The sequence below is a fragment of the Actinia tenebrosa genome, unplaced genomic scaffold, assembly GCF_029948245.1.
Source record: "Actinia tenebrosa isolate PJP-AT-01 unplaced genomic scaffold, QUT_ActTen_1.0 PGA_scaffold6__47_contigs__length_16458017, whole genome shotgun sequence".
NCBI classification, from domain to species: domain Eukaryota; kingdom Metazoa; phylum Cnidaria; class Anthozoa; order Actiniaria; family Actiniidae; genus Actinia; species Actinia tenebrosa.
Genome location: NW_028292583.1, coordinates 8,348,314 through 8,371,157, shown reverse-complemented (window position 1 = coordinate 8,371,157; position 22,844 = coordinate 8,348,314). Strand labels below are relative to the sequence as shown.

Genomic DNA, 22,844 nt, shown 5'->3' with positions numbered 1-22,844 from the left:
ACGCATCCACGCCTTGGAAACTCCCGCTGTGTTGGAGTTCCTGTATCTCGTATATAAAACTCACATGAGGTGACTTACCGTTAGCAGTGCATAGTAAACTAACTAGGCCAACAATTGATTCGGCCCTGATGATGATCATATTTATCGTGTTTCAATCCCTTGTCTTTGGGGTTCTCGTCCAAGGAGCCACGAAAGGTAAAAAAATACTTCAGTAAATTCTCTTACTATACTTTATCATAGCACACGTTCACCTCTCTTTCACCTCTCGAGCACACTGACTAGCTCCAGAGCAGCTAGATATATAGATCTAGATATAGTGGTGAGTTCAGGGTCATGTCTGTTCTCTATACACTATACTTTGTGAGAGATAGGATCTCGCTTTTCTGGATCTCATTGGAATTGCAAACAATTCCAACTGATTTCAATGTTTCTTGTTCATCGTTGCTATAAAAACATCGATTCCACTAAATGTACATAAACTACAATCTTAGACTAATGGCTAGTGTGAAATTCAAATCAATCTAACTTCAGAAAGTTTATTAAAAAGCCAATCAAAAAAGTTTAATATGAGTATAGAAAAACAGGATAGAAACACGTTATTACGTGACACAATACGTGACTACCGACCGGAAGTACAGCGACGGTCTGTCTTTCCATCAGCTGACTGGAAGTAGGTTTTTAAAACTATGTATCTATCTATTTTTATTCCAGATGTAAATGACACAGAAAATGCCTTTAGTATGATCCTTGAAGCCAACAGCAGACAAACGTACAGAAGAGGTGAGATAATTATTATACATATATCTTAATAGTCCAAAATAATGCATTATCAAAGCCATTTGCCAGTGAGAGCAATCTGCTCTGAAAAGACAACAGCCATCCTCTGCAGCCGTCATTAGTTTCAGTCCCAGATCCTCACGGCTGCGGAGGAGACTAACAATAGCCTCAAAACCTCGACTTATCAGCATTGGCCGTGACAGACTTATAGGTTAGTAGGAGCCAAATAACAACCAAGCCGTCAACGGTAGAGCAGAAGAAATCGCAGAAGAGACGACATCTAATCGGGGTATTCGCGGGATTAGTTAAACGCCGTGCTTTTAACCAATTACAAGACGCGATATCTTTTGCTTAACCAATCAGAAAGCAACCGCTATAAAGAGACAAATGTTTACAATAATGTATTTTGTCCTGTCAGATGGTGTTGAGCTGTTCCAGGGAGATATTATTATGACAGATGACATCAGGTCTGAGCTAAGAAGCAAGGGTTTGTATCCTTATGCTCAAAATACACAAAAACCCAAGAAAAACAAGAGACCAAAAAGAGCTGCCATGTCTAATAAAGGGAGACGATGGATGGGAGCGAATGGACGCCCACTGATCCCTTACGCCATTGAACCAAGTAATTGTAAGTACACTGAACAACAGGAAGCTCCGTGCATGATCTGACATAATTCCCAATGAATATAGAACATCAATCACCACTAACCTAAACAAATCATCAATCTATCCCTCTCTCGATCCCTCCATGCATCCATTGATCTCTCCCTTCCCCATACCTCCCTCTCAGCCATCAATTCATCCTCCCTCCTTCCCTCCCTCCCCTACCCCAGACATGTACATTTTAATGCTCAGTTTTAAAATACTAAGCTTCTAATTTGACGGGCGTGGGTCACACACACCGTAGTAGATACACCTAAGTCTCCCTTGATTTACTTTTTTTCTCCCTTGATTTCATTTTTGGTAGATTACCATGAGAATGAAATGACATTAATATAACATGTTTGAATGCAGATCACGCTCGAGCGGTAATAAAGAGCGCCATACGACACTGGACACAACACGTACCGTGCCTTCAATTCGTAAGAAGAACACACCAAAGCTCATATCTCAGCTTCTTTTCCGGAGGGGGGTATGTACCTAAAGTCAGCATTTTTAGCTGGGGATTACGATTCACACGAGCGTTACGTCGATTTGATAACTTACATAGGGGATTAAAAAAATATACAAGCTTTGGTTACTGATGGGCCAGACATAAGACAAGGGCGGATCCAGGGGGGGGGGGGGGGCAAAGGGTGGCTGAAGCCCCCCCTTCAGCAGAAAGAAAAAAACAAAACAAAACTGAAGAATTAGATGCTTTTTTTATTGTTTTGTTTTGTGTTGACGGAAGAAACTCAGCCCCCCTAAACTCAATTAGCCCCCCCCCCTAAAATTTTGGCTGGATCCGCCCTTGTAAGGTCCGTTATTGGATAAATTTTCTGACTTGGCACTCGGTTCCGACGCTAGTGTAAACAAGTCCTTGTGGTAACGCAATAATGATAAAACGAAGAAAGTCAAATCCTACCCTAACTAATTCAAACTGTATTGTATAATTCCAACTGGTTAGAGCTGTGCTCCGGGGTTATACATGGACTGTATAGCAGCTGCTAGAGGCACCTTCACATGCTTTCAGTTCCACCCCGCTGCGCCACTGCTGTATACTTTCGGTGGTGATCAACGATGACAACTTTATTATTATTATTATTTAAACCCTACTAAGTGGTCAGCCTGTAACATTGCTTGTTGCGTTGTGTAGGTGTTATTCTAATGTCGGAAGGGTAGGTGGACGCCAGAGAATATCCATTGGTCCGAGATGCGATCGTTTGGCAATCGTTGTCCACGAGATTGGTACGTAGTCTGAATCTAAACCAAGCGTCTCTTTATGCTTCAAATATGATTGAAAACTAGTATACTTTCATAACGATTGGTTCAGCAAATACAATTAACCTACAAGTACACGACCATCTAGAGGGATAGGGCCGTATACCTCAGTTCTTATAAGGGGAGCCAATCCTTTATTTTCAGTGGTCTTCCCCACTATAAAGCTATCATGTATATTTTCATATTTTGTATATGCTGAGAATTACAACAATGGGGTCAGCAAATACAATTAACTTACACGTACACGACCATCTAGAGGGATAGGGCCGTATACACAATTTCCTATAAAGGGAGCCAGTCCATTATTTTCAGTGGTCTTTCCCACTATAAAGCTATTATGGATACCAAATCACATCTAACACGAGGAATCAGCAGAGATACCTATGGTTCCAAGGCAGCTCATACTGATTACTCGGGTCTTCCTTTCACTCGTTGTTTGGTTTGCCTTCAGTTTGTTTTTATCCCATCGCCACTCTCATCTTTAATCCTTTCATAACCAACGTAACCAACGTTCTTTGCCATTGTTTAAAGTGTGAGAGGAAGATTAGCCTGCGTAGCGGCGCCCTAGGGGATTAGGGAAGGGGATGGAGGGTGAGGGACGAACCGGAGGGGGAGGCGTCCTCTCCCGTCTCCGTCCCTCTCCCTTCCCCCTCTCCCTCCCCCTACCCCCTTAGGTAAGGTATCCCTGCTTTTCGGCAATGTTTTCCAGGCGGTTAGAGATCGGAGCACAGTTTTTTTCCCGATCCGAACCTCCTGGTCAGTTAATAACATATATATAATAATCCTAAGTATTATTGAAATCTCATGTTGCTCTCTTCTTTACTCACAGGACACGCTCTTGGATTCTGGCATGAGCAGTCCAGGCCAGACAGAGATCGTTACGTCAAGATTTATTGGAACAACATTACACCACGTGAGTACAAAGATATAATGTGTCATTAATTGTACGACTGTAGTGATGATGATGGCTATGGTACATGATGCATGATGATGATGTCTTCCATACAGTGATTTTAATGGTGTTGATGATGACTTTGAAACTGATGATGAAGATGACAAGAAAAATTAAACATGATTTCTCTTGTGATTTCTCTCGATTCCAGAGTTTAGATTCGCCTTCGAGAAGTATTCTGGTGGTCGCATCAACAGCCTGGGTGTTCCTTACGACTATGACAGTGTTATGCATTACGGCTCCACAGCTTTTGGTCGAGGTCGCACGACTATCACTCGAATCAATGGTGATAAGCGGTTGGGTAATAGAAGAGGACTGAGCCCCGCTGATATCAAACAAGCCAGGTTACTCTATTGTGGATCAATACCGCCTACCAGTCCTCCTCGACCAGCTACACGCCCACCTACAGGTTAGACGGGGAACTTTGATTTCTGTATAACAAATATTAAGTCATCTCATTTAACCTATTGAACTATTAGCCTAGTAAGTCTAAGAAAGGAAAAGCTAGGGTGAATTGCTTAAATTGAAAATTGTTCAGAAGCTAAAATGTTCAAGTGTTACGCTTTTCCTAGTTGTGGCCTGCCTGTGGTAAATCATCCATAGGGAACATGCCAAACATGCTTGCTTACTTTTCTGACGCTGTTTGTGTTTCATTTCAAAGGCTGTCAACATCAAGATCTGAGTTCTTGGTGTGATTACTGGTCGAAAAAAGGGTATTGCTACTCCAGTAGTTCTCACTATTCATATATGTTGAAAAACTGCAAGAAAACATGTTTGTGCAAAAAGCAACCAAGTAAGTATAAAAAGATCATGGCACAATCCCGTACAGTTCGAGCTGCGTCACTGAGTGTCATGGTACAATCCCGTACAGTACGAGATGCGTCACTGAGTGTCATGGCACAATCCCGTACAGTACGAGCTGTGTCACTGAGTGTCATGGCACAATCCCGTACAGTTCGAACTGTGTCACTGAGTGTCATGGCACAATCCCGTACAGTACGAGCTGCGTCACTGAGTGTCATGGCACAATCCCGTACAGTACGAGATGCGTCACTGAGTGTCATGGTACAATCCCGTACAGTACGAGATGCGTCACTGAGTGTCATGGTACAATCCCGTACAGTACGAGATGCGTCACTGAGAGTAATGGCACAATCCCGTACAGTACGAGCCGCGGCACATTATTTGGACAGATCTCCAAAGAATAAGGGCACAAATGTCGATGCCAAAGTGAAGGACATTATCTATTTTTTACCTATAGGGTTCTCATGATTTGATTTTTCTAATCGTTTCTTTGTGTTGTTCAGCTCCCTGTCAAGACAAGAACAAAAACTGCAGTGCTTGGAGTAGTAACGGGAATTATTGTTCAACCCACAAAGAATACATGCAAGTCTACTGTAAAAAGAGCTGTAGAATGTGTACATAAACCAAATCCCGTCGATAGATGAAGGAATAAAGCAAGAAATTAAAACCACTCCGAAGAACTTTTTCGTTGACTTAAGATGTTAAAGTACATAAAGCACAAGAACTTTCATTTGAATGGCAGTACTATTGATAGAAAGAATGCTTTTATTGTAATTTGTTTGCTTTTTGATGTAATTCTTGTGAAAGGTTTTTTAATAAAAGAATGTTGACACAAACACACATTCCAGAATGAATAATTAAGGAGCAGAACAGTTCATTATTCATTACAAGCCACTCGATTATGACCCGTTTGGTCTTTCATTGCGGAACCTTACTCACTTCATACCCTTAATAGAATATGGTTTTCTTTGGGCACGATATATAAAACTTGCATATGTTAGATACGGATGGTTGTAACGTTGACCTTTTAAAGCTATATACAACTATACGGCAAATATCTTGGTCACTAAACTGCAGACAATTGGACCGGCGGCGTAGCTAGCTTTGCTTCGTACCCACCATAGACGATAGACCGAGAACTGCCTTGGATGACTTGACTGAACACGATGGAGACCCTTACTACATGGTTTGTATATTGATGTCTTGTTATAATCAGATGAATAAATCGATCTCTAGATTCACATTGTAATGTAGGTAAGGTCGAGTTGCTACACTAGCGAACCAAACTACACTTTAAAGACCTACATTACCACTGAACTGATATAATACAACAACGTCAGTAGATCGTGGGTTAAACAAGTAAAGTTATATTATATTTAGTACACAAACCATTGCAATCAAGTCAGTCCCGAGTTTGCCGCATAATTGCCACAAAAGACGAAGTTTGTAAACTAGTTTGAGCTGTATGCTTCGACTGTCCTCGGTGTAAGTGCAAAATTGACTTAAATGATATAAGCTATGGATTCATGGTTAAGCCGCAACGCAAGAGGGGAGGTGCTTAGAGTAGAACATAGTGAGCTAGAAGGCCCTATACTATGAGTTTTAAGTTATGAAGTAATAAATATCTATGTCAAAAAAGATTGCATGGTGAAGGTTCTGTTGCATGTTGCTTATTAAGCTTGAGATGTAATATATTCATGTACTGTGAGCAGAGAAGAAAGCATTCCGGAAAAGATGGACACCTAATGCAACAAACTCGGCCCTTCAATAAACGTTTTTGAAACAGCTTTACATTCCGATCAATATATCCATATTGTGCTTGGTATTCAACACTGAGTGCGACTGTATAAAGATGTTTTTAGTAAAAATATTGTCATAATATTATCCCTTTGCTTCCGTATAAGCGGCCTTGCAAGGCTCGCGGAGAGCTGCCATGTTTGGTGGGCATCTCAGCTCAGGATTAGTTTCTTAGCAATAATTCTTTCTTTACTTTTCTCTCTTCCGGTTTTAGGCTATTGTTTCGATTTATTCTGTTATCAGTCTCTTCAGTATTGGTATACACCCACGTCCAAGTTAACCAAAGATCTAGGTGTGCAGTCAGAGACTCCATGAAAATCCATCCAGAACTAGCACGCACACCTACCGCGGGATTCTCGTTCATGTCTACTATTGACTCGAAGCTGATAACCAGGTCGAGAAGCCAAGGAGACAAAGATGCTTTTAATGCCCTCTTTAATGAAAAATTCAAATGTCACGAGAAGTATGTTATTCCTGTGGCATGGCATGTTATTCATTCGACAAGTGGCGAAGGAAAAGTTGCAAAGGAGACCCTTGAAAAACAAGTCATAGTGTTGAACGGTGAGTGAGCTAGGGTGGGGTAGGGGGGTGGGGGAACTGATGATATTTTTCAGTATTAGTTTGTTTTACCAAAGTGACTTTTCCCATGGTTTCATTAACCAACCGAGGTGCAGTATTTTAGTCTATTAGACATTAATAGTCAATCATTCTATTATTTTAATTTATCGTTTTGACCATCATGGGCCCGGTTGTACGAAGGGTGGATAGCGCTATCCGGCGGATAAATCCTTATCCAGTGGATAAAATTATTGGATAACAGCATCGACTTATCCACTGGATACGATTTATCTGTCGGATAGCGCTATCCAGTCTTCGTACAACCGGGCCAAGACTATTTTAATTTTGGTTTCAGATGCTTTTGTACGAACACCGATGATCTTCAACATGGTAAGCTAAATAATCGACGATTTGTCCCTTTCTATCTTGTACCCGCCCCCATTAAATATCACAAACAAGTCTGTATCACGGTAGATTTCCCATCATTTAAAATGAATCGTATAATCTTCATTTTTACATCCCATGTATGCATTTAATGTTTTGCTTTTTGGGGATTAACCGTAAAAAAGAAAAAAAGAAAAAAAAAAAAAAAAAACCTGTCAGGAAAATACACGTACTTCAATCAAAAATGCAATATAACTTTTTTACCCGTAAAAATCTGGTTTTCAGTTCATTCTAAGTTAATTTTTAACGTTCAAAACATCAAGAAGTCAAGTGTTCTTCAAAATTCGTCCTGTTTGTTTCTGGGTGTTTCCTATGCATCTTTAAATATCATAAGATGCATGTACAGCATATTCTGATCATTCTTCATCATAACATGTGCGGTATTTCCCCTGGTTACGCACAAACAGCAATGTATCATAGGGAATGACGAAAAAAAATTACAAATAAAGTCAGACCATACAATGAGCATGACTGTATTAAGTTGATCCGACCACACACCACAGTCTGAAGTCCCAGTTTCACTTTGGCTGTATGATTTGTGATGTTATTTTTCATTTTCCTTTTATTCTTTTTAGAGTTCAGTTGATTACACAGCTAACGATGCCTGGGTCAAGAACTGTCTTGCAATGTCCCCAGATTTCATGCGCGCCTTGTCCCAGTCCCCAAGTAGTACTCTAAATGTGTACACTTGTAAATTTAGTGGTCTAGACAGTACGATAGGTAGTGCAGCGATGCCCTGGTGGTACGAAGAGGATAGTGTATATCATGGTATAGTTGTTCACCCAGACACACTACCTGGGGGTAGTTATGCTCCTATCAATGAAGGAAAGAATACGGTACATGAGGTAGGTAAGGGTGGAAAATATGGCGCTCCTAACATAGCTTAAACACCCACCGATACATCAGACCCACAATCGGATTAATGCTAGTAGCAAACTAAAAGTTATCAGCTTATAATATATAGCATTCAACATTTTTTGCCATTGGTTTCACCAAGCTTTTCTTTTTTTATCTTTAAGGTTGGTCACTATTTTGGCCTTTTTCACGTTTTTGAGGTAAGTCTAAAAGTCAAGAAGTGAACTCGTCGATATGGCGTGGATATGGATATTATACGATTCAATTTATACTTTTAAATTCCAATGTGATCATGGATCGAGGGCCACAGTTTCGCTAGCCACTGGCTATACCCTCGTAAAACAAGGACCATATAGTAAAAGAGCTTTTTTAATTCTTGGTTGTGCAGGGGGAATGTAACAACATGGATGACGGAGTGCATGACACACCCAGGAGTAAACCATCGTACGGCTGTCCATCCACAGACACAGACACCTGTCCAGAACAACCAGGAAAAGATCCCGTCAGAAATTATATGGGATGTGAGTATTGAGGTGATGAGCAGTGGGGGATCTAGAGGTTTTTACCATGGAACCCCCTTTCGTGATATCTTTTGAAGTCAATCATGTTCTTTACAGTCAGTAGAATTAAATTGGAACCCCCTTTGTGAAGCCAATCTTACCAGCTTTTCCTGCGTGGCGGCCATTTTCAATTTCTGGATCCGCCAATGACGTGGATATATGATGGTTAACCCTTATGATAATGAAGGTGATTCGCAATTATAGTTAAGATAATGTGAGTGATTAATCGTGCTACAGCAGCTAAATGATGGTATGGATATCAAGTGATAGAGGACGTTGATGATAATTGATTATGAAGGGACACGAGAGAAAAACGTCTGCACATGCGCGTACTCTGTATGCAAATTTGACTTTCAAACTTGTCTGATAAATATACTTTACACAATTTCGAACACTTTAAGTCAGTATTTGAAATGTAAAGCTAATTCTTTCATATCTTCTTAACTTTATTAATACAATTTCTTGACTCACAAAAGTATAGTGCCAAAATCTTTGGCTTACAGTCGGAGAAAACGAACATTTCTGTTCTCACTAAAACTCTCCGTTGAATTATCGTAAAATGTTCCTAAATACAAGTATTCGCAAAGGTTTTTCTCTAGTTTCTTATTTAGGTCAGGTTTTGATGATGTTGTTAAAGTCCTGAATCGTGGTGAAGAGAATCAAAGGGATGTTAGTAGCATGCAATCTTATATATGGTAATGGTTCTAGCTGTTTTTTGACTTTCATGTTTCACATGGATCATATCAGATACGAACGATGCCTGTATGACAGAATTCACAACAGGTCAAATTGAACGCATGAAGTGGGCCCTAGAGAAGTACAGACCAAGTCTCATGAAGATGCCTCAACGTAGGTTCACCTTCTGCACACACTACATGCTGCCTTTGTTTGCTCAATCATGAATCAATTTTTACCTTCTTCATTGCTGGGTCTCATTCGTCATTTCCGGTCTCAATAGGAATGTTCATCAGATTAATCGCAACTTCGAAACTAGTTTTTCTTCCGGTTGACAGCAAATGGTAGTCAGCTTTTGACCACCATTTGAAGCAGATAATTAGATTCTAATACTTTTATTAGCTGATTGAGACCCAGCAATTGTATTCTCTTTACTAAACACGTCAATAAGCGATAAAGCTAAAGCCAGATATTGAATAATTATACAGACCAGATGCTTTTCTTTCTTTCCAGAGCCTTGTACAATAGACGCCATATTCCGCTGGTCCAATGGGTACGTATACTTGTTCTCAGGCTCCAACTACTACAGATATAACGAGTCAAGACCTGGGCTCGACCCAGGCTATCCACGGTCCATTACATCTCATTGGCCTGGTGTGCCGTCCGACATAGATGGAGTCTTTAGATACGGTAATGGAATAACCTATTTTTTCAAGGGCAAGTACTATTTTCGCTATAACGATACGAGCAGCCGAGTCGACCCCGGGTTTCCTCGGCTTATCAGCGATTTTTGGCGAGGCGTTCCATCGGATATTGATGACGTCATTAGGTAAGTAAAATAATTATTTATTCTATATTAACTATTCGAGTCTAAGGTAATTGATAATGAGAAACGGGTCAAAATTTCCATCCACAGCTCAGCCAATAGTTACACGTACTTTTTCAAAGGTTCGCAATACTATCGATTTAACCCTAAAATTCGTCACGTGGATGAAGGGTACCCCAAAGCCATAAGCGATTACTGGGTAGATGTACCCAAGGATATCGAAGCTGCCATCTCCTGGTACAATGGAGGGGTGTATTTCTTCAAGGATGCTCAGTTCTGGTTCTTCTTTCACGGTAACAATGCAGTGGGGGTACCTCATGGGTACCCTAAACCAGTCAGGGAATGGTGGCAAGGGACCATGGAACTGTCTGGGTACACTCTATTCAGGTGGGTCATGTATCGCATGCTAGGTTTCAGTCAGCTGATAGAAGTCTTTAAATCTTATTATCTGCTTCAAATAGTGATCAAGCACCGTCGACCACCATTCACTGCCAACCAGGAAAAATTATATTAATGGATTGCAAGCATATCCGATCCCAAGAGAGACAAAAGCCAAAAAAAAAAAAAAAAAAAAAAAAAAAAATGCATGGTGGCCATCTTGGTGCGGTTAACAATGGACGCTAATGAGAAATATTTTGTTAAAATAATTTATTGGAAATTATACCTCCGGCTCCACTACCAAGGCTCAGATTGCCTTCGGGGCTGCGTGCGCCCGCTATCATCTCTCCCATATTAACGCGAGCAAACGAAGCCCCAACCCCTTCCCCTAGAGCCTGCGTTTCTTCTGGGCTTCTTCTGGCATTTCTTCATTTTTCAAAACAGAGTTCCCTGTTTACTTCCAATTAAAATAAAAATCGGGAACACAATTTTTTTTGGCAAGTCTTTTAACGCATGCGCTCGGAAGTTCCGGAAGTTCAAGAAATCTGATCTCAAAAAAATAAATTATGCCAGAGCCCTTGTTCTTCCTCGGCTCTGGGTACGAGATTGTCTAAGCCCCGACAGCTGGAGATCTGAGCCTATCCACTACCTTGCGGCTTGCAAAGTAGCTTCATTAAAGCAGCTTCGTTTTTTATCTCTAATCCTAATTATCATATGATCTAGGCACTGTAATGGCTTCACCTACTTCTTCCAAGGAAACCAATACTGGAGATTCAACGACAACCTTTACCATGTCGATTTTCAATATCCCAAGCCCATCACGTCATCCTGGACAGGGCTACCGACAAATATAGATACTGGATTCATGTGGAGTAATAAGAGAATGTACTTCTTCAAGGGGACCAAGTACTTTCGTTTTAATGTAACCGCTGGCGAGCTGGATCTTGGATATCCAAAACCTATAGTATATTTTTGGAAAGGCGTTCCTCATGGTTTAGATGCTGTTTTCAGGTGTGAAAAATATAACTATTGCCTGCAAAGTGGCTTTCGACTTTAGGCGCAATTTTCATAGTTTTCCCCCCATATTTTTCCATTTTTACTGCGTTGCGACACAAGTTGCAAGAGTGCCGTACACTTTGCAATCGTTGCCAAAAGTAGAAAGGAATTCAACTTTTCGCAACGATTACTGCAACTTGTCTCGCAACATTTTTCAAATTGCGCTGTAGGTTACACGCTGCAATGCTCCATGCAACTTGTGTCGCAACCGTTGCGAGACAAGATGCAGAGAAAATTGCTTAGTGTTATCGCGGCTTTAACAGAAAAAATGCATTTGAAAGAATTGCTTTTTTACCTTGCATCTAACTCAAAAAACGTTGTCATCACCAAAGCCGATAGGTCATTCCGAAACGGAAATATGGTTTAATTGTCGACTATAAACAAAACGAATCAGTCCTCAAGCACCAAGGTCCTATGTTCTTGACAAGAATAAGTAGCAGAAACACAAGTCATTCCAGCTATTCTTGGATCTTGGAATGACCTATATCCTATTGCTTTTCGCGAATTGCCTTTGGCAATGACGTAATGAAATACGGTGTATCACGAAATTGAAAGATCCAGGTTCTGGAATGAAAAATCTAATGCTTTTATCTCATCAGATATGTGAATGGCATAACGTACTTCTTCAAGGGGTCTGATTATTACAGGTTTAACGACACGACCTTCCAGATCGACCAAGGTTATCCACGACCCATTGGCAACTTCTGGAAAGGTATACCAGACAATATTGACTCAGTATTCGTGTGGAGTAACGGACACACCTACTTCTTCAAGGGAAGCCTGTATTACCGGTTTAACTGTGAAACCAAACAGGTTGATCAAGGTTATCCCAAGTCAATTTCTCGCTGGCGAGGAATGCTTTACCAGCCTTAACAAACCAGAAACATGTACTTATATTGTATCAAGCTCGAAAAAGGCGAGATAGTAGAAGTACAACTAACATATAGGGAAACAGAAAAGGTTTGGTCTGTTACAAGAATTGCCTTATATCACCATCACAGCTAGACTGATTCCATAAGTCGTAGTTTTCGCTCGTTTTTGGGTTGTGGTCGATCGACAAAAGAGCGAATACACCGACTTATGGAATAACTCTATATCACAGCTTGTTTATAAGGGGTGAAGAATAATAAGAATTTGGACTAGATTCGCTCTGCAGCTGAATCGTAAGCACTATGTCTGGTTTACTAACATTTTATAAACCGGTACTTTATCCTACAATATATATTTGGTATTTGGTGCCTATTTCTAAGTTTCAAAAACACATTTTTTTGGTAATTTATTTTTTGAGTCGTTAATGTTTACTTTTGTTCCCCAACCACGACCATGAATCTTAGCGGTACAACAAAAGATCGACCAATAGATCTATAACTCTGACGAAGACTACAGGACTTGTTCAACATTTATTTTTATTTTAAGTTATTCTCAAATCAGTTTTAAAACCTTTGCTTCACTCAAAACGAAAGATAGTTTTCGTGTGTTTTCATAGTGTTATAGGGCAATTGTATCCAGTAAGAACAAGAATAAGAGTACGCAAAGGATAAGAGTACAGCATGCTAACGGAGTATCGTCTATTAGAAATCTGATCACTCGAGGAATCCAGTAAGCTTCAAACACAGCGAGTTTAATAATATCCATGATAAACAGTACAATGTTTATTAAATTAGCAATAGCTGGACAGACGCCTTAACCGGCCACACATAAAAATAATCTAGACACACTTCAGATTAAGAAAAATGCAAAAGTTATTGATAACAACTTAGTGGGAGTGTAAGCCACCTTCGTCTGAGGAGTACTGATGGCTTTTAAGTGGCCTGGGATAAACCCGTCGATTTGAATGAAATAAACTAGAGCAGTTTTCGTATAACTGTTAAAAAATTGGCAGCACTGTACACGGTCGTGACAAGGCAAAGCATACGCCGGACCAATCACGTTGCGCGCGAATTACTCTCCATCCAATCAAATTGCCCGAAACACGGAATGAACGAGAGCGAGAAAAAAAAATCATACAAACTGAAAATTCTAGAAAAAATCACGGTCTCTGCAAGACGCGTATACGACACCAAGCTTTTCACAGTCATACGAAAACTGCTCTACAGCATTACGTTAGCACACCATGATTAAATATTAAGATTCACTAAACACCGTCAGAACATATTAGCCTATGAATAGATTCTTCTTCCGGTCACTGTCTTCGGCACTCGAGGGAGTAGGGAGAGGCCTGGTGAGAAGTGATTGATCTACTAAGGGGGGAGGGGAAAGTCTAGTTTTTACTGCATGTACTTGTCGCCTTTCTCTGCTAGCAGTTTAGCAGACGATTTGGCATCATAGAACAATTCGTTTATCTCTTCCACATCTTGTTTACTGATGCAATCACGACCTGAGTGGACCAAGCAGCAACAACATTATTAGAATGATCTCAGTACTTCAAACAAATACCAATGATAAACCTTTACAGCTTTCCCTATTTCAGACCATGTGTCATTCCCTAGAGTATGATTTCTTTGTTTAACGGTTACGCATGAGAATACAATGAATCTAATATTCAAACAAAGAATCTTGATCTCTATATAAAACCACACGTGGTCTGAAATGGGAAAACATCGCAGTCAAGGTAAAAAGGTTTATAATGTGACTGAAGCAAGGTAAAGTTTTGTCCAGAACGAGATACGAACTAAATTTGAGAATTTACTTAGAAAAAAGATCAATGTACGTTTCCATGCATTTACCGTTGATTCGTGCCAAGACATTAGATGGTGTTAACAACTGTACAGCATATCTGGAATAAAAGATGAAATATGTTAGAAAAGGAGGTCTTAGGCTCAGTTCAAACGTCGAACTTCACATGAGCCGAACCAAATTGAAATAATGAATAACAAGGCGATCTTCTTTGATGTTATTAAGTTCGGCTACTGTGAAGTTCGACGTTTGACCTGAGCCTTAGAATAGAAATAGAATCCATGTAACTTTGTGGAGGATCTTATTAGCGGCTTCCAAGAGCACTCAAATTTTTTCACTCTTCTTCACAACGAACAAACAAACAAACAAACAAAAACAAACAAAAACAAACAGAAAGCCAGCCAGCCTTTTCATAGCGCAGCGCGCTAAGAGGACTCTTCCTCAAGACTCGTTAACTATTAAGTCTTCAGTAATCTGTGGCGTGAACATCGGACAGTGTTATAAGAGGACATCCTTGAACTTAATCTTAGAGCGAATTCAAAATAAAGTCTAAATAGCACTAGGGTCACCCTTCCTCTTCGTAAATAAGCTTTTTGCCAGCAGTGAACTACGTGAACAGATTACCTTAGTGTAGTTTTTGTTCCAGTCTCTCCTAAGAGTTCCAAGGATTCTTCGTCCAACTGTATACCTTCAGTTTGTGCACGTATTTTGATGATCTGGACCATCTCTTCTTGGGAGTATGGTAGTGTTCGTACTATTAATACACGGTCTAGTAGATCTAGTGGGATACCATGGGGAGCCACCACATCTGTACCTCTGCAGCATTACAATACACATTACAATACACATTACAATTAAGTTCTACATAAACAACACTTTCTACAGTTGCTTTTTTGTCATTTGAATTGTGAATAGTTTACCATATGAGGTTTTTGTTTTACCATTGATTTTATATTCTAATGATGGACGCGGTGACAAGAGTGAAAAACGTCTGCGCATGCTCTGAATTCGAATGCATATTAGTCCAAACATAAGTAAATTTGACTTCCAAACATGCCTGATAAATTGAACTTCACAAAATGCCAAAACTTAGTGTCCATGCCTGAAACTTAAGACTAATTCTTTCATATTGAGTTTGTTAATACAATATCTTGGTCTGACAAAAGTATACTCTCGAACTTTTTTGCATACTTGGAGCGAACAAACATTGATTTTCTCACTGCTCAAACTCTTCAAAATTCTTAGAAAACGTGCTGAAGTGTACGCATGCGCAAACGTTTCCCCCTGGTGTCGGACGCGTTAAGTCCTAAACCTTGATTTTAAATCTTTTATTTTTGCGGGAGATATATTTTAAAGATTTATTATAAAGACACCCAACAGCATATCAGTTCTAGAATACGTTTTGTGTTTGGCTTGGTATGACAGTGTTTGCTGCAAGATTTTAATGTGTTTGGTTGCACCAATCTCAAGAGGCTTTGTTACACATGAGCTATACTCTAGCATAACATGAATTATTTACCTGATAGTACAGCTACCACGATTGGTAGCAAAGATAACAATAGGAGAGATGGTAGATTCAAGTGCACGGTGAAGGTAGGTAAAACACTCAATATCCAACATATGCACCTACATAACACAAACATTTTCGAGAGAGTTAAGTATGGAACAGGCTAATGCCTTATAAAATGCACATATATATGGGTGGAGTTTCAGTGGGTTTACCAGGAATTACATGACGTACAAACCCTGTTATTAATATGTATTGGGGTTAGGTGTGTCCAAAAACGCTAAGCTATGTACAGATATTATTTTACAAATAAAAGAGCTTAATCTTGCAATTTGATTGGCTGACAACTATGATCAATAAGAGGACAGACGAATAAAATGAAGAATCAAATATGCACGGCAATGGCAGGACCCTTGAAACCATTTTTCTTTAAAACTTTTCTCTTGTTTTTGGATGTTTTTTGGATTTTGTTATTGTAAAGAACAAATTGCCCATAGATTTCTTTTGAATGTCCTCTTATTGATCGTAGATGATGTCTTCAAATCTTGTGATCTTGCTGCGCTTGTGATTCCCCTTTAGTCTTAAACATCTTACAGCTGTAAGCCATTATCTCTGATCAATAAGAGGACAATCAATAGGAATCTTTGAAGGATTTGTTGAATTTACATTATACCTCATCAACAAATAGTACACCAGGCACAAGTTCTGCTACTCCTTGATCTATGTATTTGTTTACAACCTGTAGGTCATAATCACCACTAGTTATTAGTAATTCCTCATTTTGTGAAGAAAGTTTCAAGACTGCAAGATACGGTAGTAGCTTATATTATGGTACTGCTGCTGCTACTAGCCCTACTGATGTTGATAGCTAGACGACAGAGTAAGTGAAGATACACTACTACAGACTATTTCAGAAGTACAATACTACTAATAATACTATGAGCCATTCCCAAGACAAGGGAAAACTGTCAAGTTGGCATTGCAGTGCATTGTTAGATTGTTTTAGGGGACAAAATAGATGCTATCTTGGAAATATGTCCCTTTCAAACAGTCCCACGATACATTGCAATGCCTACTACAGCCAGTTTTCCCTCAACTTGACCTATTTAGTACTATTTCTACTACAACTATTTTAAAAGTACAATATAATGATGATCGTGATAACATTCTTTATTCAAAACATTTACACAACAAAACTTGCCTTATTAATTTCTTTTCTTAACTTATCTGAAAACAAAGTTAAGCAAAAAGCATTTAGTCATCTCACTACAGTATTAAAGCATCTACAGTATGCTTGCGGGTTGAAAAGGGTTTTGCTGTTTTCTTTCCTTGATTGATATGTATGCTGAATAAAAAGATGTAGGTTTATGTTCATTTATAAATATCATTCTTACTTCACATACCAGTAATTTCAGTCTTCTTTGGCTTCATCAGCTGACCCATCATTGACATGATATCCTGTCCACCCTAATAGTAAACAATATTAATAAACCCCTTAATAACCAATAAAAGAAGAATGAAAAACAGGATTTGAAATGAAGGATGGTTAACGAGCTCAACATATAAAATAAAAAATGAGAAAATAATAACAGCAATTTTTATTTTAACATTTTCATTATTCCTGTTATTATTGTATTTGTCAGGAGTTAATTTACAGCTACAGTATTGAGGTTTTCCATGTGACATCATGCTGTAAATAAAATTTGGTTAATCTAAAGATTTGAATGTAAACTGTTTTTTCTCCCTGATAAAACAAATGAACAAATAAAAATGTTAGATGACGTGACACCACAGTGAAAAACCTAAATATGATAATGGCCAAAATATTTGTGCTACAGAACTTACAAAATGTTGTTCCAAACAAAAGGCGAGGTACTACATGTAGTTTAGAGGGTACAGGGGGAAACCTGGGTTACTGTTAAACAGACAGTATAACCCTAGTACTAACTACAGTAGGGTCACCTTGGTTTGCTTGTATATCAATCTTAAAATAAACAAGAAGAAAATCTAGAACAAAGGGAAGCCCTATAGTAAGATTACCCTCTCTCTTTGTAAAGAGGCCCTAAGATCAAGATCTATATTCTCCTCTAAACAAATCCCAACAGCAGAGTTTTACAAAGTAGGAGAATATAGTTGTTTATCAATGGAACTGCGATGTACCTGTGGTTTGGCATTAGCAATATCCAAATCATGTAGTGTAACATCTTGTACAATCTCTTTTTTCTTGTGTACATCTCCTTTTGGTAGAGGGACATACTCTTCAGCTTCTAGGTCAAACTCAGTCGCAAACGTATCTGAACGACCTTGTCTCTGATAGAATAAAAAATATATATATATTTATCAGGTTAAGTGCTTGGTAAACTATTAAAGATATAAGTTATGTTTCAAAATGGTGAATTTTCTCTGTAGGTTAATGGCACTCCCTGGCCTGGAGAAAACTTAGCTTGTTGAAACATAATTTATATCTCTAATAAATTTTGTATTTTTCCTAAATCATAACAGATTTCAAGACATCAAAGTCATACGTGAGGACTGCTGTTCTACATTTAGATAATATCATTACATAGATACATAGTATGCATGATTCGTCAACAACTTTGATCTTTATGACAGACATTTTTGTTTTTATTTTTTGACCAACACTCCTCAAAAACTAAGATTGTAATAGAGAACAGTGTAATAGAGACAAGATTTACAGGAGTAACTAACTACCTTAACTGCACCACTGTTGGATTCTATGTATATCACGTCTCCAACCTCAACCTTTTCCTTCTGTAAGCTTTCATATATCGAGGGATCTAACTGTAAAGCAAGACATTCAAATGAAGTAAATACAATGCATCTTAAGGAAAACAGACAAAAAATTACATTATACCATTTTATGAATTAATACCTTAAGTTGTTTAGTTCCTTTTGCAGTTTTTAGTCCTATGACGACATGGCTGACAGTCTTTCCATAACCTGTACATGACAATTATTAAAACCTTTAATCACTGATATGTAGATGTAATAAATGAGAACTTGTAAAATGTACTATCAAGTTAGAACCTCACCTCCCATGGGATTCTCTGTCTCACAAGGTGTTAACTCTGTAACCTAAAGTACAATCAGAAGTTAAATACATATTTAAATAGTTGAATAAGTTTATTTACTTTCCAAAGTGTTTTAATAAATAAGACATCTTTCATTGCATTGCTGAACTCGTATATAGAACAAGTTTAAATATAGTGAATGAAGTGTTAATTGGTCAATCAATCCTTTGATAACACATGCAATGTATGTCAACCGGGTGCAACCATTGGCCATCAAGCAAATTTTTCTTTTGTAAAAAACTCCCTGAGAAGATTGGGAAGCTGAACCTCCTATACACCCTACTAGCAAGGTGATCAACTGAAGACACTCAATTCCATTACCAAGCAACATATTAAAACAAACACTTTTCCAACTATTATTGAAGAAATAGAAAACGTGCGCGCTTGCTGTGTGCAGTCATAAAGCATGCGGGGGTTGGCAGAACACGAGAGAAGTGTTAGGAGAAGCAAGACGCATAGCGGAGTGCTTCTGGACGCTACTCGAGTGTTCTGCCAATCCCCAAGTGCTTTATAATGGCACACAGCACAGCAAGCAAGTTTTTTATTTCTTTTATGAAATATAAATTACAATAACCGTTATTTTAGATAGGAATGATGCAATGGAAAGTGTGCATGCGTGCTATGTGCTCTCATAAAGCACTCGCTCCAAGCCAATCAGATGCGACATTCATAACAGTTATTTTATTAAGGTTATAAGCAATAATTTCTAACATGACATTTCTAACAATTTCTAAACAGTTTTTCAGTGAGTATTATCATAGTTATTATGGTACAGAGAAATTTTTATTTAGAATTTAAAAGCAAACTCACATGGTCACTTGCTACAAGTCCTGCCCAGTATGTCCTCATTAGAGGGGAGAAATGCCTGCCTTACTTTTAAATAAGACTTTTGATAATTATTGCAACCATAGTGGTTGTGCAATAAGACTTTAGAAAAGCAATGTTTAAGCTTGAGGATATTTGCTGGCATTGTTCATGTGCAGCCTTTTTATGCAGCTTAACAATGATCATCAAAACTTTTGGGTGAGTAACATTGGAGTCCCTGACCATTATCTATTAAAGTATACATCAAGGAGTTTGAGCAGAAATTACTGCTGAGATTCAAAAGCTTTTCAAGCGCCCTTCAAAACTAAAAAAGTTAAAGGAGATAGTATGAACTCTGTTGTTAGAATGTAAATTTAAGTGCAGCTCTCACCTCCCCTTCGTACACCTCCTTGGTTTCCTTGATCCTGAGACCAATGGCTCTTCTAAAGTTCTCCATAAGAACTTCTGTCTTTTTTATTTCAGAAGAATACACTTCACTGCCAACCATTGGACAGAAGGGCACTTTTGGTCCAAGGTCTTGAGCAATAGCAAGAGCTAAAGCAGTCTGATATGATAGTTATAGTAAGATAAAATAGTAAGACGATAATTTAATAAGCTATGTAAAATGTAGGCAAATCTCTAAACTGTTACATGAAGTGCACACATTACATCTCACATATTTTATATTTTGTACATCAATAAGAATAGTCCCTTTCACAGTTCCCTGCGCCATCTTGAAAGGTAGCCGTGCCCTTGCATCGAAGCGAGAGGAACAGTGAGCTTGCAATGATAGAGACCTTTTTTTAACACCTTAAACAATTATTCACATGTCCCTATCACTGCAAGCTCACTGTCCATCTCACTTAGATGCAAAGGCCCGGCTACCTTTCAAGATGGCGCAGGGAACCGTGAAGGGGACTATTAGACCCACAACAAGAATGGATTTTAAGCAGCAGTTTGGAGAAGGTACAGTACAGTAATGAACTTTCTAAATTTTGCTCATTAACAGAGAATTTTTTCTAATGTTTTGAAAGTTTTCAAATTGGGCTCACTTAAAGGCTCAGCCAATTTTGAAAACATTTGAAACATCACTCATACCTGTACCTATAAATTCTGGAGAGTACTCAAGTTAGTGGGATTTCCTATACAAATTCAGAAATATTTCTTCTGAACTAAAATTACCTTCCACATTTGTCATTTCTAGGCAGCTGTTTACACTACTTCTTATTTATTTTTGCCATTAATGTATTTGCAGCTATTGCAAGACCCTAAAGACTAGTTTTTATAATATTGACTTATGATTGGCAGAATTTTGACAATTTTTGTCCAATCATAGTTATCAACAAAATTAGATGTTTTTGGTAGTATTTACAATAAAAATCTAAATTAAAAAAAATTAAACTGTCAAAAGATTTTAACACTTTCTGCAAAATTTTGATTCTTCTCCCCTCCACACACTCTATCAGATGCTAAGGTAGTAACAAACAAACTTATGAGACAGATGAAGGATATACAAAAAAAAACTGTTTTACCAAAAACACTTTACCAGCAAAATGTATTCAAATGAATCATTTTTCTCTACTAATGAGCTGTGACTGACAGATCAAAAACACAATCATATTGCAGTACTGGGCCTGGTCGTACAAAGGGTGGATAGTGTAATCCAATGGATAATTCCTTATTCAGTGGATAAGTCTGTGCTGTTATCAAAATAAATTTATCTGCTAGATAAAGTTTATTCACCTGATAGTGCTATCCAACCTTCGTACAACTGGGTCCTGGTAACAGCCCAATTACTTATGTTAAGTAAACAGCAATGATTTTATTCTACAGACCTTTCCTGTTCCTGGGGGACCAGCCAAGAGTATTGCTCTTCCTGCTAATTTTTTAGTTTTGATCATCTCTACAATAACCCCAGCACTCTGTAACATGAAACAACATAAATATTATTAGAATAACATTACAAAGACACTAACGGGATATCCTAAGGATTGGAGAGATGGGTTTCCTGAAGTTTCTTCTATTAACTTTTTCGGGGGAGGGGTAGGATAACCAAATGTTGCTAGAGCACACTACATATATCAGGTTCAAATAAAAACATTAAAAATAATTAGAAACGAGATTTATTGCATAAAATATAGCTTATAAAATACTGTCCGCGACTAAATTTAAGATCTTAGTCATTTAAGTCTTATAAAGTAAGTTTATATTAAACATCGACATGTCGAGTGCCCAGACATGTCAAAAATATAGAAAATCGTAAAATATAATAAATTTCTAAATCTTAGTCCGACAAAAGCTTACCAGTTATCAATTATTACGCGTTATCTTTCACACTTAATGCAGATATATACTGATAATCCGTTTTATAGACGTTTTTGAGTACTTTTATTTGGTATCCATGGACTGACTAACTCACCTCACGTGCATTCTCTTGTCCAACCAAACCCGACGCCATTGACAAAGCGAAGCCATTTTCGTCCAGCCCAAGGCCTTTAATATGACTATGTACAGCTATACGTTGTGTTTTAGTCGTACTTTTAACTTCTTCTATTTTCATTTTGCCGTAATTTGTACAGAAAGTTTTCAACTGTGTTCTTGTCAACTGGTCAATATGGCGGACAGGCTAGGTTACTCAGTATCGGTGACTGTAACATGGTTCGATTACCGGCAATGGCGCGAAAATCCCATAGTCCCAGCCTATGTTTTGCTCAAATCTCAATCCCATTCCATTTTTGATTGTTTTTTGTTTTTTGAAGTGCATAAAATCCCATTTTCCCAGACCAAAAGAAGCTAATACCATCTCCTATTTTACCCCTTTTGACCCTCAATTTAAATTAACTAAATTAGATAAGATATTTACTATTTTAGAACTAAATATTGGTTATCTAAGTTAGATAGATTTATATAACTATTAAACAGTGAGACTAAATGCACTCTAATTCAAAAAAGCTTTTATGCAGGCTAACATAGTTCAGAACTGGACCTACTTTTCACACTTTAGCCCGCATCAGAGCGATCAGAACACATGCAAACAGAAATAAAAACTAGATCCAATTCTGGACTAAAGCTAACCAGTAAAACGAAAACGTGTGAATATGTTTTTTGATCCTATGAACATTTAGTTCATCAATTTCCCCATAGAATCAAAAAATACATTCAC

At 38.3% G+C, this 22,844-nt stretch overlaps 3 protein-coding genes across 3 annotated transcripts; 2 read left to right on the top strand and 1 right to left on the bottom strand.

The window, feature by feature from the left end:
• Nucleotides 1-40: 40 nt before the first annotated feature.
• LOC116289596 (protein SpAN) lies at nt 41-5,293 on the top strand. The gene is made up of 9 exons (XM_089038622.1): nt 41-195; nt 712-780; nt 1,196-1,405; nt 1,792-1,909; nt 2,573-2,664; nt 3,527-3,610; nt 3,801-4,058; nt 4,311-4,442; nt 4,957-5,293. Exons 1-9 carry the CDS (start codon nt 129-131, stop codon nt 5,073-5,075), a joined length of 1,149 nt encoding a protein of 382 aa, XP_088894748.1. The 5' UTR covers nt 41-128; the 3' UTR covers nt 5,076-5,293.
• A 60-nt stretch (nt 5,294-5,353) lies between these two features.
• On the top strand, nt 5,354-14,408 carry LOC116289580 (uncharacterized). Its single transcript, XM_031696525.2, has 11 exons — nt 5,354-5,639; nt 6,465-6,811; nt 7,164-7,198; nt 7,828-8,097; nt 8,272-8,307; nt 8,496-8,628; nt 9,415-9,516; nt 9,856-10,171; nt 10,259-10,555; nt 11,270-11,557; nt 12,202-14,408. Exons 1-11 carry the CDS (start codon nt 5,620-5,622, stop codon nt 12,473-12,475), a joined length of 2,118 nt encoding a protein of 705 aa, XP_031552385.2. The 5' UTR covers nt 5,354-5,619; the 3' UTR covers nt 12,476-14,408.
• On the bottom strand, nt 13,203-22,298 carry LOC116289581 (ruvB-like 1). The gene is made up of 14 exons (XM_089038621.1): nt 22,101-22,298; nt 21,517-21,603; nt 20,073-20,246; nt 18,839-18,881; nt 18,679-18,746; nt 18,498-18,587; nt 17,946-18,095; nt 17,189-17,252; nt 16,987-17,012; nt 16,459-16,524; nt 15,798-15,904; nt 14,903-15,094; nt 14,329-14,378; nt 13,203-13,979 (listed from the first exon to the last, which is right to left on the bottom strand). Exons 1-14 carry the CDS (start codon nt 22,239-22,241, stop codon nt 13,870-13,872), a joined length of 1,368 nt encoding a protein of 455 aa, XP_088894747.1. The 5' UTR covers nt 22,242-22,298; the 3' UTR covers nt 13,203-13,869.
• Between the last annotated feature and the right edge of the window lie 546 nt (nt 22,299-22,844).

Excerpts from the sequence above, each read along its gene's own strand:
- LOC116289596 (XM_089038622.1), top strand. The coding sequence starts at position 129 with ATGATGATCATATTTATCGTGTTTCAATCCCTTGTCTTTGGGGTTCTC. Across the intron at positions 1,910-2,572 it reads AGCTTCTTTTCCGGAGGGGG|GTGTTATTCTAATGTCGGAA; the intron begins GTATGTACCTAA and ends TGCGTTGTGTAG. Across the intron at positions 4,443-4,956 it reads TTTGTGCAAAAAGCAACCAA|CTCCCTGTCAAGACAAGAAC; the intron begins GTAAGTATAAAA and ends TGTGTTGTTCAG.
- LOC116289580 (XM_031696525.2), top strand. The coding sequence starts at position 5,620 with ATGGAGACCCTTACTACATG. Across the intron at positions 8,308-8,495 it reads GCCTTTTTCACGTTTTTGAG|GGGGAATGTAACAACATGGA; the intron begins GTAAGTCTAAAA and ends TTGGTTGTGCAG. Across the intron at positions 11,558-12,201 it reads GGTTTAGATGCTGTTTTCAG|ATATGTGAATGGCATAACGT; the intron begins GTGTGAAAAATA and ends TTATCTCATCAG.
- LOC116289581 (XM_089038621.1), bottom strand. The coding sequence starts at position 22,241 with ATGAAAATAGAAGAAGTTAAAAGTACGACTAAAACACAACGTATAGCT. Across the intron at positions 18,882-20,072 it reads AGGAGGTGTACGAAGGGGAG|GTTACAGAGTTAACACCTTG; the intron begins GTGAGAGCTGCA and ends ATTGTACTTTAG. Across the intron at positions 18,588-18,678 it reads AAGGAACTAAACAACTTAAG|TTAGATCCCTCGATATATGA; the intron begins GTATTAATTCAT and ends CTTGCTTTACAG.